The following is a 12,668-nucleotide window of genomic DNA, read 5'->3' as shown; positions in this document are numbered from 1 at the left end:
CAGTGTTTTACAGTGTTTCCCTAGCAATTTACACTCACAGGTGCAAAGTATTCGAAGTCTATTTGCTCTGTATCTTTACCAGTAACTCTTATTTGCCAAGTTTTATCATAACTGTTAAAGTGGTTATATAGTGACATGTCACAGAAGATTTACTTGCCTTTCTCTAAGAATTAATAGTAGTGAATATTTTATAAGCCATTTACTACACATCTGTGTATGTTCTGTATGTGTTTCTCTGTGTGTCTTCTATATTCTGTCATATTCTCACGGAAACCATGACTGCATCAAGCCATCCATGCATGTAAAAAAATCCTGTGTCTTCTGAGACCTCCTAATTTTTATTATCTGTATTTTATTTTTTATTTAATCATTAAAGATAAATTGGTATAAATACTTAAATGATGTACACACATATATTTGCATTCTATTTTGCATATATATCATACATTTTTTAAAAAAAATCTGTTGTGATATCTAAACATTTCCTAATTTATTTTTATGCTTTTTACCATTAATAGTTCCTTTTTTCATTTCATAAGTTTTGCACATTGTCAAAAACACTTAGGCACAAATGTTAGTATATTGGTTGGTTCTTGATTATGAGCAACACCTATGTGTATTATATAAAATGACATTTTAATTATAAATACACATGTTATATTGTTTCATTTATAATAAATACTTCAAACTGAGTGCTTGTTTCTGTTAGAAAAGAATGTAGTCTTGAAAGTTTGAGAAAGTTTACTAGCTGAAAATGACCAAATGTAAGTTACATGTATGCATGGAGTGATGTAACTATGGGTTTTTGAAAATTATGGAGAAGGCATAAAGTATTTTCCATAAAAGAAGTCCAAAAGTTACAAATACCAAGTTACTAAGAATATCACACATTTCAAAATCCAGTGCTTTATGCCAACTCCAGATTTATGCCAAAAGCATTAGGAAACACGTATGTAAGAGAATTTAAAGGAGGATATATTAAAAAATAATACATATTGCATAAGTATTGCTTTGTTTTCTGTGTTTTCATCCAATTTCATCATTTAAATATACAAATAAAGAGGTTTACAACATTGCAGATCATATCTCAAGTATCTTAGCCATTGAGTATATGGTTAAGTTACAAAATATTTTATTATAGTTAATGGCATAGTGAACTGCAATTTGTATCAGTTTTCAAATAAACTGTTGACAATTATTATAATAGTAAGCCTAAGCAAATAAGTGTCTCAAATTATGGAGTGATCTGATGGATGATACAAAGAATAAAATATGAAATCTGTAGGTCAAATAGAGGACATTTTGTATATGGGAGGGTTACTCCCTGAGCAGATTGTTTTCATCCCCTCAGTCTTTCTGGATCTGTTCTGATCCATGATTAGCAGAGTGGTTTCTCTTTACCAAACACCAGTAAATAGTAGTTTCAAGAAATCTTTAAGGATTAAGTTGATGAAAATGTGCCCCACTTGTATTAAAATATGCAAAGCAAATTCATTTGCCATTTAACAACATATATTTTCTAGAGAAATTAACTCTACACATTATTTAAAACTAACTCAGTTTAACACTATTTAGTAAGTTTTATTCTTTGATTCTTTCAAATAAAAAGGAGATCTATAGTTCCAAATTTATGGTTTGGAAGGAGGCAAATACCCCCAGATAAGGCTTCCATTTTTAAAGAGAGTTTAACCAAACTAGTAAATATCATTTGTAATGCAATTCATCTTAATGGAGAAAGAAACTATCAAAATCCAATGTTTAAGGGCTCTCGTTATTCTTTTCTTTTAGTAGTTTCTTTGATTTTTGAGATTATAATATAATTGTGTCATTTCCATATTCAAATTCATGGTATATTTTTCTTCATTAATTGTTTTTCATATATTTATGCATATAATGTATATATATATATGTATATATATATATATGTATTCCTAAATGCTTGAATATAATGTGTCTGTATAATGCTACTTGAATGTATATTTTTAAAAACATTTACTTATTTTATGTATTTAAGTACACTGTAGCTATCTTCAGACACACCAGAAGAGGGCATCAGATCCCATTACAGATGGTTGTGAGCCACCATGTGATTCTGGATTTGAACTCAGGACCTCTGGAAGAGCAGTCAGTGCTCTTAACTGCTGAGCCATCTCTCCAGCCAGAATGTATAGTTTTTATATATGCTGTCTTAATCCACATGATCTTTGCTTTTTGCATTTTACTGAAGAGTTCAGTTGATATGAATAGTTACTAACATCAAACGCTTTTGTACCATCAATAAGGTTGTATGGTGTATTAACCCTTTTCTGTGCTCCCTTTAACTATCAACATCTTAGCTACTAATCTCTACTTGGCCCCTTCTGAGCTCATTTGGTATATGGCAATTATTTATTAGAATTAAATTGCACTTGAAAAATCTGATGAATTAATTAATTGACCCAAATTTTTAGATGAACAATGGCAACAAAACCAAAACCACTCTGTCACTTTAAAACTCACTGAAATTAAAATCTCCAATAAGTACATACTACTTTCTGCAAAGTGCTGCATCTCAGCCAAATGGGCCTACCTTTCTCTTAAATGTATATTCTGATTGTTCATTAGATGTCTCCATGAACTTCAAACAGCTGTGCCATGCTTAAGACTCAAAAAGTACAGCTTGGGTCCTAGCAATCATTAGCTCAGGATGCTAATAATTAACCAGATCATCTTTTTTATTCTTTATGGATGAACAGAGCAACACACTGGTCATTTAGGGTGAGCACATTATTCAAGCTATTTTATTAGGGCATTCTGAAAGTCTATCTACTTAACTTTGACAGAATGAAAGATGTTTGTAATATTCTTTAGACCACTTCCTAGCTCTCTGAGACAGGGAAACCTATAAGCATATTTCTGAATCAAAGAAGTGGATCATTATATGATCTACAAAATTAAATTTCTCATTTCTATTATAAAGGGTGAAAGCAATGAAACTCTAATAGACAATAATCCTAACAGTACTAGTGACATGCATACATTGGCAGTAACAAAGAGCTTTTTAATTAGAATTAAGATCTGCTCAGTGGGGGAAAACTATGCTTGATATTGGAAACTTAGCAAACTAATCAGGGCTAGGAAAGTCACAGATCTTGGAGAAGAACCTATAACCACTATTTACTAAATAACCACAGTCCTTAAAAAATCTAAACATTTGTTTTTATACCAACGGATGAGTGGAGTCTTCATGCCTCATTAAGAAAACTTTTCTTTGGAACAGATAGAAGCCACTACAGAAAACCACAACCACTCAAAATGCAAAGTTGTGGAGTCCAGACACAGTGGATCCATCTACAAAACACTCACACATCTAAGGCTCAGGGAACATTGTGGTATAGAAAAGGGAAATACTGTAAAACACAACATCTATGAAATTATGTCTACTAGTGACATTAGAAATCATATCCGTACAGTCTCACTAACATGACCTGACAAACAGAAACCAAAAATTCATGAGGCCTCAAACCAACACAGAGAACTGCAGGCAACTAAGGAGTGCTAAGAGAGGAAGAAATGACAGCCTTTTCCAAGTAAGAATAAGTGGTTATCCAATAACAAATGTAGTCTCTGAAAACATATATACGTAAAACATATATAACTGAGCATGTTGTATTTAAGAATCTATCTATCCAGGTAGCTAGGTAGATAGGTAGGTAGGTAGGTAGGTAGGTAGGTAGATGGATGGATGGATGGATGGATGGATGGATGGATGGATGGATGGATATCAATATATAGATGCAATAACAGTTAATGGGAAAAATGGGGTCCTGAATTTGAAAGAGAGTAAGGAAGTATATATAGAAGAGTTTAGAGCTGTGGTTCTCAGCCTATGGAATACAACCCTTTCAGAGTAACAATCAGATATTTACATTATGATTTATAACAGAAGCAGAACTACAGTTACAAAGTAGCAATGAAACAATTTTATGTGTGTGTGTGTGGGGGGGTGTTAACCACAACTTGGAAACTCTACTAAAAGTTTGCAGCATTAGGAAGGTGCATAACCACTGATTTACAAGGTGGGAAGAGAATGAAAAACATGTTCTAATTATGTTATAATTTCATAATTAAAATAACAAATCTTAAAAAGGAGTGCCTCTTAGTAAAATGAAAGAAAACTCATGGCACAGTTATCTTATCTACCAGTCCTCCTCTCCTGCCAACTAGGAACATGTTTTCTATAACCAGGAGTAGACGAATGTCTCTACCATTAAACAGGAATGCATGCACTTTTATTCCCTTATCAGCTTTTTAAACATAAAAAAACAAAAGTTATGCAAAAGTTTTGTGGAAATAATCTTATAATGCTTTTCTGTTGCTAAATAAAGATAATCACATGTATTTTTGAAAACACAGATTTTTGTTTTTTGATTTTGTATCTTGTTTTTAATGTTGTTTGTTGTTGTTGTTTCTTTTGGGGGAATGGTTGGACTACGTTCCTCATGTATCTCTAGTTTGCCTGAAACTTACTCTGTAGGCTAAATTGGCCTCAAGCACACAGAGATCAAACTATTGTTCCCTGGAATTAAGGATGTATACTACCAAGCTTAGCCTATTTATTGTTTTTGATACAGTTGGAAATATGTAAAATCTATTAGTTCAAGAAAAAGTTTTTATTAAAAGCAATAACAACAGAATAAGACACTGTCAAATTTAATCATTTGAGCAAACAAAAACAAGTCATGCTGAGTTATGCAATAATAGTTCATAAAAAACATAAAATGCCTAAAATCTAGTACATATGCAACTGGAGTCATGGGTCTCTCTCCATGCATGCTCAGTGGTTGGTGTTTGCATTGTCTGGTGTTGGCATCAATGGGAGAAGAGGCCTTTGGTCTGGTGAAGGCGCATTTTCCCAGTGCAGGGAAATGTCAAGGTACTGAGGTAAAAAGACTGATTGGGAGAGGGAGCAAGTGGAGAAGGAGGTGGGGATGGAAGCAGGGGAAAGGGGATAACATTTGAAATGTAAATACAGAGAATATCCAATAAAATGATATAAAAATGTCTAAATTCTCATACAAAATTAAAATATAGTATATTTTATGTATGAAATAAAAAATAGCATGAGTTATGATTTTGGGGAGGTAAGTATTCCACACTCTTGGATGGTTAAATATCTCAAATATATAACAGTAATTTTGTAATAGCTACCATAGTGAAAGAAAAAAAATAAGCTCTATTTTGGTACATAAATTTCTACTGTTAAAAGTTTACTATACATAAATAACTATAACACAATGCTACGATGTAAAATTACAAAAATATATGTGTAAATAATCATTGTAACAATTTTGGGGGGAAAAATGACAAACATGAATGTCTATCCACTCTGGATAATTAATTATATCCATTTAGTTTAATGCCATAATTTAAAAGCTAGTATAAAATTTGATTAGCTAACATAGAAAAATATAAGTATATAAAATGAAAAGCAATATAAACACTCTAAAATATAAATTAAAAAGATAAAATAATTTGTATTAACTTTTGTGGGGAGAGACAAAATTTTACGAGAAACTCTTAATAGTGATACCCCTTGAAGAAGAATCACTTTTGTGACTGAGTTAGCTCACTCAGGATATTTTGTAGTTCCATCTATCTGCCTAAGGATTTTGTAAAGTCATTGTTTTTAATAGCTGAGTAGTACTCCATTGTACCACATTTTCTGTATCCACTTCTCAGTTGAAGGACATCTGGGTTTGTTCTAGCTTCTTACTAGTATAATAATGCTGCTATGAACATAATAGAGCATGTCTCCTTATTATATGTTGAAGCATCTTTAGGTTATATGCCCAGGAGTGGTATATCTGGGTCCTCAGGTAGTATTATGTCTAATTATCTCAAAAAACACCAGACTGATTTCCACAGTGATTGTACTAGCTTGTAATCCCACCAATAACAAAGGAGTATTCCTCTTTTCCATATCCTTGATAGCATCTGCTGTCACCTTAGTTTTTGTTCTTAGCCATTCTGATTGGTGTGAGGTGGAATCTCAAAGTTACTTTGATTTGCATTTCCTTGATGACTAAGGATGTTGAACATTTATTTAGGTGATTCTCCATCATTCGATATTCTTCAGTTGAGAAGTCTTTGTTTAGCTCTGTCCCCCATTTTTAATAGGGTTACTTAGTTCTCTGGAGTCTAACTTCTTGAGTTCTTTGTATATATTGGATATTAACTCTCTATTAGATGTAAAATTGGTAAAGATCTTTTCCCAATCTGTTGGCTGCCATTTGTGCTATAGACATTGTCCTTTGCTTTGTAGAAGCTTAGCAATTTTATGAGGTCGCATTTGTTAATTTTGATCTTAAAGCATAAGCCATTGGTGTTCTGTTCAGGAAATTTTTCCCTGTGCCTATGTGTTCCAAGATCTTCCCCACTTTCTGTTCTATTAGTTTCAGTGTACCTAGTTTTATGTGGAGGTATTTGATCCACTTGCACTTGAGCTTTGTACAAGGAGATAAGAAAGTATAGATTTGCATTATTCTGCATGCTGAGTGCCAGTTGGACCAACGCAATTTCTTGAAGAGGCAGTTCTTTTTCTTTTGAATGTTTTTAGTTTCTTTGTTGAAGAAAAAAAGACCATAGGTTTGTGGGTTCATTACTGATCTATCTGCCTGTCTCTGTACCAATACCATACTGTTTTTATCATGATTGCTCTGCAATACAGCTTGAGGTTGAGGGTTGTGATTTCCCCCTAGCAGTTCTTTTATTGTTCTGAATAGTTTCACTATCCTGGATATTTTATTATTTCAAATGAATTTGCAAGTAGCTTTTCCAACTCTATGAAAAACTGAGTTGGAATTTTGATAGGGATTGCATTAAGTATGTAGATTCCATTTGACAAGATTGCCATTTTTACTTAATCCTGCCAATCCATGAACATGTTACATCTTTCCATCTTCTGAGATCTTTCTCAATTTCTTTCTTCAAAGACTTGAAGTTCTTGTCAGACAGATGTTTCACTAGCTTGGTAAGAGTCACAACAAAGTATTTTATATTGTTTGTGACTATTGTGAATTGTGTTGTTTCCCCAATTTCTTTCTCAGCCAGTTTATCCTTTGAGTAGAGAAAGACTATTGATTTGTTTGAGTTAATTTAATATCCAGCCATTTTGCTGAAGTTCTTTATCAGGTTTAAGAGTTCTCTGGTGGACATTTTGGAGTCACTTAAGTATACTGTCATATAATCTGCAAATAGTGATATGAAAGCATTCGATTAGGGACTTGTTTAGAGTTTTAGAGGATTATTCCACGATTGTTATGGTCAGAAGTAGACAGCATGCCACTAGCATGTAGCTTGGAGCATTATGTCCTGATTTACAGGTAGAAGGCCTGGTTTGGGCTTTTGAAAGCAAAAATCCCAGCCACAGTGGCACACCTCCTCCAACAAAGCCACGCCAGTTAATCCTTCTCACACAGTCCATTGCGGGAACCTAACATACATGAGCCGATTGGGGAAGGATTTTCCTTCAAACTACCACACTTTTCATCCCTCAAGTGCCTCTGAAATACACCATGGTTCTCTGTCAAATTTGTGGCCTCTTCATTTAATTTGTCGTTATAGACATTCTAAGTAACATTATACAGATCAATCAACTTCTTACATATGTGCGAGTATAATGTATTGTATGAGGTGGTACAATTTTGAGAAAGAGGAGAAGACAAGAAAGAAGTTGAAAAGAGAGGAGGGTTGAAAAGGATGTAACGGTAAAACCCATGATAGAAAATCTCAAAACATATTAAATTAAAAGTAAAATAAAAATGTAGTTATTCCGACCTATTCTCTATTACCCTTGTAGAAAATGTTCTTGCTATTGAGAATGTAGCCCTCACATAAGAAGTATTTGTTATACCATCAGATGGAAGCTTGATTTAAAAAAATGATTATAGAAATTTTTTTAAAAAATTAATTTTGATTAGGATTGTCTAAATAAAGTTCAGTTATATAGCAATTAGGTAATTTAAATGATTGCATAAATTTATGTTGCTTATACAAATATCCTGAACTTAAGACTGTATGTCTAATATATACAAAATCTACATTTTTAAATAGACCTCAAGTGAGTTCATATAAAAACTGAATCGCTGTAAAGCAAGGACAACCCTAGGTCATTCCACTTATTATGCCTACATACCTTAGTCACAGTATTCATCGTACAACATTTACAACTATGTGTTCTTTTCCTAAACTAAACTAGATTTTTGAAAGCAAGATCTAATGCTTCTGCTGCTGCTGTTCTACATACTATTCAATTGATACTACATAAATGATTAAATAAATAAATAAATAAATAAATAAATAAATAAATAAATATAAGTAAGCACAAATTAGTGAAAGGTAAAAATTTAATTAATTGATTCTATAGTAATTCATAATTATATGGCACAACTAAAATATTAATTATGAATAATAATAAATATTTTTAAAAGACAATTCTTAAAACATCTAACTTAATGAATTCTTATGCTAGAAAAACAACATAAAATACTCCTGTTCCTTACCAAACACTACATTAAATTGAGAACTATAACAAAATTCTCTATTATTTATTATTTTTTTTCAAAAGCCCACAGTGAAATTACCACATGACAACACCAATTTGGGTCTAAGACACCAGCTGAAAAGATAGAAACAAATTACTTTTGATTCCCATTGTTTTATTGCTGGTACACAAATCATGCTACTGTTTATCTTTAAGGCTGCAGCTGTGGCTGGCTCTGCATCACTGTTTAATTACTGCCTTCAGATTTCATTCTGACCCATATACCATTATAGGATCTGCCCAGGCCAAATGAGCAAATTCAGAAAGCTGCTAAAACCCTAGATGTTTTCAGAATCGTTCTACTGGGACTCTATTTTTCTAATGACCCAGATAAAATACAAAATATTCCTTCACTCTTCAACCCAAATCTTTACCTGGCAGTTTCTCGCCACTCGGCATCTTCCCCTTCACGCCAGCAAATTTCATCCAGTTCTGTGAAAAGGTCATGAGGAATGTGCTCCTCGTCATCGTCCTCAGTTCCAAGAATAAACTGCACCCTCTGTGATGGGGTATCTATTTAAAAAAATCCACATAGCAAAACATCTCTTTAACATAGATACAAGCTTTAAATAGCCCAGCCAATATCTTTGGCACAATGTCAATCTTATATTCCTTGTATTCCTCACCTGAGGATTCAACCAATCTTAACATAATACAGTCTGATATATATATATATATATATGTGTGTGTGTGTGTGTGTGTGTGTGTGTAGGTAGGTAGGTAGGTAGGTAGGTAGGTAGGTAGGTAGGTAGGTAGGTAGATAGACTATGTAGGAAGAAATATTGTCTATATAATAGATGACATAATTTATCTACAAAGAAAATGCTCCAGTACATATGTGCTCTAGCACATTTCTCCAAATAGACCTATGATGTGAGTCTCCAACGCCTTACAAACAGAGGAAGTTGTATAAGTTATCCCTAAACAAAGAGGAAGAAAAGGGGTGTTTGCCTCTTCCTAAAGTCAACTCAGTGTAGTACTATGAGACCTGGAATTCTCCTGTCTAAAAATAAAATAATCTGTCTCCACATCCTCGCCAGCATCTGCTGTCATCTGAATTTTTGGTCTTGGCCAATCTGACTGGTGTGAGGTAGAATCTCAGGGTTGTTTTTATTTGCATTTTCCTGATGGCTAATGATATCGAGCACTTCCTTAGATGCTTTTAAACCATTCGATATTCCTCAGTTGAGAACTCTTTGTTTAGCTCTGTACCCCATTTTTAATAGGGTTGTTTGATTCTCTGGTGTCTAGCTTCTTGAGTTCTTTGTATACCTTGGATATTAGGCCTCTATCTGATGTGAGGTTGGTAAAGATCTTCTCCCACTCTGTTGGCTGCCATTTTGTTGGTGGGGTTGTAAACTGGTACAACCACTCTGGAAATCAGTCTGGCGGTTCCTCAGAAAATTGGACATAGAACTACTTGAAGACGCAGTTATTCCACTTCTGGGCATTTACCCCAGAGACAGAGATGCTCCAACATACAACAAAGACACATGTACCACAGTGTTCATAGCAGCTCTATTTATAATAGCCAGAAGCTGGAAAGAACCCAGATGTCTTTCAGTAGATGAAAGGATACAAAAATTGTGGTATATTTACACAATGGAGTACTACTCAGCTATCAGAAACAATGACTTTATGAAATTCTTAAGAAAATGGATGCATCTAGAGAATATCATCCTGAGTGAGATAACCTAGTCACAAAAGAACAGACATAATATGCAGTCACTGATAATTAGATACTAACCCCAGAAAGCTTTTAACACCCCAAAAACAACTCACAGAAGTTCAAGAAAAGAAAAAAAAAAGAAAACAAAAAAGCATTATGTTTACTTCTTACACACCAAGAAAACTTTGACATATTTCAGGTTACATCCTGTTTTACATGTACTTTATGCTCATTGTAACTAGTAAGATCTTAATGCACACTACCAAAACTTTAAAAAAAAGGCCAAACAATGCCAAAAATGTATTCATATACTTTTATGCAAAAATGCTTAAAATTTGTACATTTATCTTTGTTTTTTAAAATAAACTGCTTCAATAAATAAATAAATAAATAAAATAATATATCTAGCTGATGATCACTGAGACTCTTGCTCTGAAAACTGAATTCCCAAAATTTATCAGGGCAGTGAACATGTGTAAGTGTTTTGTAGATGGGCAAAATAAGGCAGATAGGATGTATTGACAAAAAGTCCGTGAAATGTGAGTCTAGCTTAGATCTTAAATAACAAAGAGGAAAGCACTGAGAGAAAATATAGTATACAGGATAAAGAAGAACATAAAGTAATTAGCACCTTGTTGGAGGCCATGGGAGAGGATGGGCAAACAGCTTAGAACTCCTGAAGGGCAGCCCACTGTTTTGCACATTCACAATAAGTATTCCTTAGAGAGACAGAACGTTTTCTATGGGTCCTGAGGACTTCAGGCTGTTCGGAGTCACCTCTCCTCTGGATGTAGGCCACCCCAGTGCACTGGACAAATAAACCTCTTGCTTTTGCATCGATTAAAAAAAAGATTACCTTTTAAATAAATAAAACAATTGATGCTTTCTTTGTAGCTTCAAATGTTGAAGCCTGCCAATAAGAGACCTGGCTGAGAAAAATACATTGCTTGCTTCTTAAACATAAATTTATGTGGATCTTTGGATTAATTTGCATTTGCTTTTTCACCTATAATATGTAAAATGTTGAGTCATATAAAGGAACTGGGAAACATGATGTTTTTACTTGTAAGTATTGTAATTATTCACTTAAAAATAGAATGCAATCACGTAATCTTTATACTGCTTGAGAGGTTTTGCTGTGGGATATAAGCTCTGAGAGGGAAGAAAGAATAACAGTGTTGGAGCCTTGCTTTATCCACCAAGTGTGCCTGTGTGTGTTTGTGGGGGGGGGTGTTTAACTTCCTTTTCACTGGCCCCAGAGAATTGTTTTGCTCCTGCAGAGTATGGTCTGCTGAGTGAGTAGTTGCCAATATCACACAATCCCCTCAGCAAACGATCTGTTGAGGCTGGCCTTTGGTAAATTCTGGTGATAGATTCTCATTAAAAAAATACAGAAACTTGGGTTTTTTGCTTGTTCGTTTTTTTACCTAAACCTAGAAAATGTGGCATCGTTCTGTAACCATTCAGTTCAGAAAGAACTTTCCTGCTTCTTCATTCCCATGGAATAGACTCATTTCCTACCCTACAAATCTATAGGAAATTAGATCATCAAAAAGTGACTGGAAGATGATAGGGTAATAGAAGTAAGCAAAGGTTGTTCAAGGTAGGCAAATTATAAAGCACCTTCTCATTTTTCAACTTCAATAGGCTCTTACCTATACAAGGTCTAGCTGTAAAAAGGGAGACAACTTCAGAATCAACCCAAGTTCAGATTAGAGTCTCTGATTCTGTTACATGAAACTAGATTTCTGATTCTGTTCATGAGACTAGATTTCTGATTCTACTCATGAGACCAGATTTCTGATTCTGTTCATGGGGCTAGACTTTCTGATTCTGTTACATGAGACTAGATTTCTGAAACTTGCTTCAGTCCTCCAAGCATTGGAATTACAGATGTTACATTACAGTGGGCTCAGGGTTACCTCGCATTCATGAAATACTAGCCTTTAAACTCTTTTATATTTCATTGAATATAGTTAGTGCCTGTACTAATTATATAAATTGAAAAGAGACAAAACTGCTTTTAATGTATTAAAATTTTTGTGGATCATATATTTTCAAACTCTATCTCTTATATACATCACAATATAGTCAATAAAACACTATTGGTATTATATTGGTGTTAAACAGTGTAGATCTCAAGAAAACTGCAAAAAATTATATCTTTGAAGTGCTCATTTTTCTCAGCAAGATTCAGCAATATGTCATACATAATTTTACATGTTCAATATATTATAAATTAGAAAATATTACATTTGTACTACATTTTAGTTTTGAACATTGGCCAGGTATTTTATTTGTGAATATCAATAATGCTGGTAAATATTACTAGCAAACATTTTAAGCAATCTGTCAAACTAAATTATATGTAAGATAAGCAATAACAGAGTGCATAGCTAAATCTCATGATTCACT

At 33.5% G+C, this 12,668-nt stretch overlaps 1 protein-coding gene across 7 annotated transcripts in view; it reads right to left on the bottom strand.

Annotated features, from left to right (window-relative positions):
- Positions 1–12,668, bottom strand: part of SLC4A10 (solute carrier family 4 member 10) — a gene marked incomplete at both ends in the record, with an annotated part of 275,521 nt that overhangs the window by 114,490 nt on the left and 148,363 nt on the right. For all 7 annotated transcript variants that reach the window (XM_080928210.1, XM_080928213.1, XM_080928212.1 and 4 more), the window contains one exon: positions 8,959–9,097. In XM_080928210.1, coding sequence (XP_080784336.1) covers positions 8,959–9,097 — 139 coding nt within the window. The remainder of the gene's footprint in view (positions 1–8,958; positions 9,098–12,668) is intronic.

This window comes from Micromys minutus (assembly GCF_963924665.1).
Source record: "Micromys minutus genome assembly, chromosome: 13".
NCBI lineage: Eukaryota > Metazoa > Chordata > Mammalia > Rodentia > Muridae > Micromys > Micromys minutus.
Note: the sequence above shows the minus strand (reverse complement) of the source record. Positions and strands in the feature narration are given on the sequence as shown.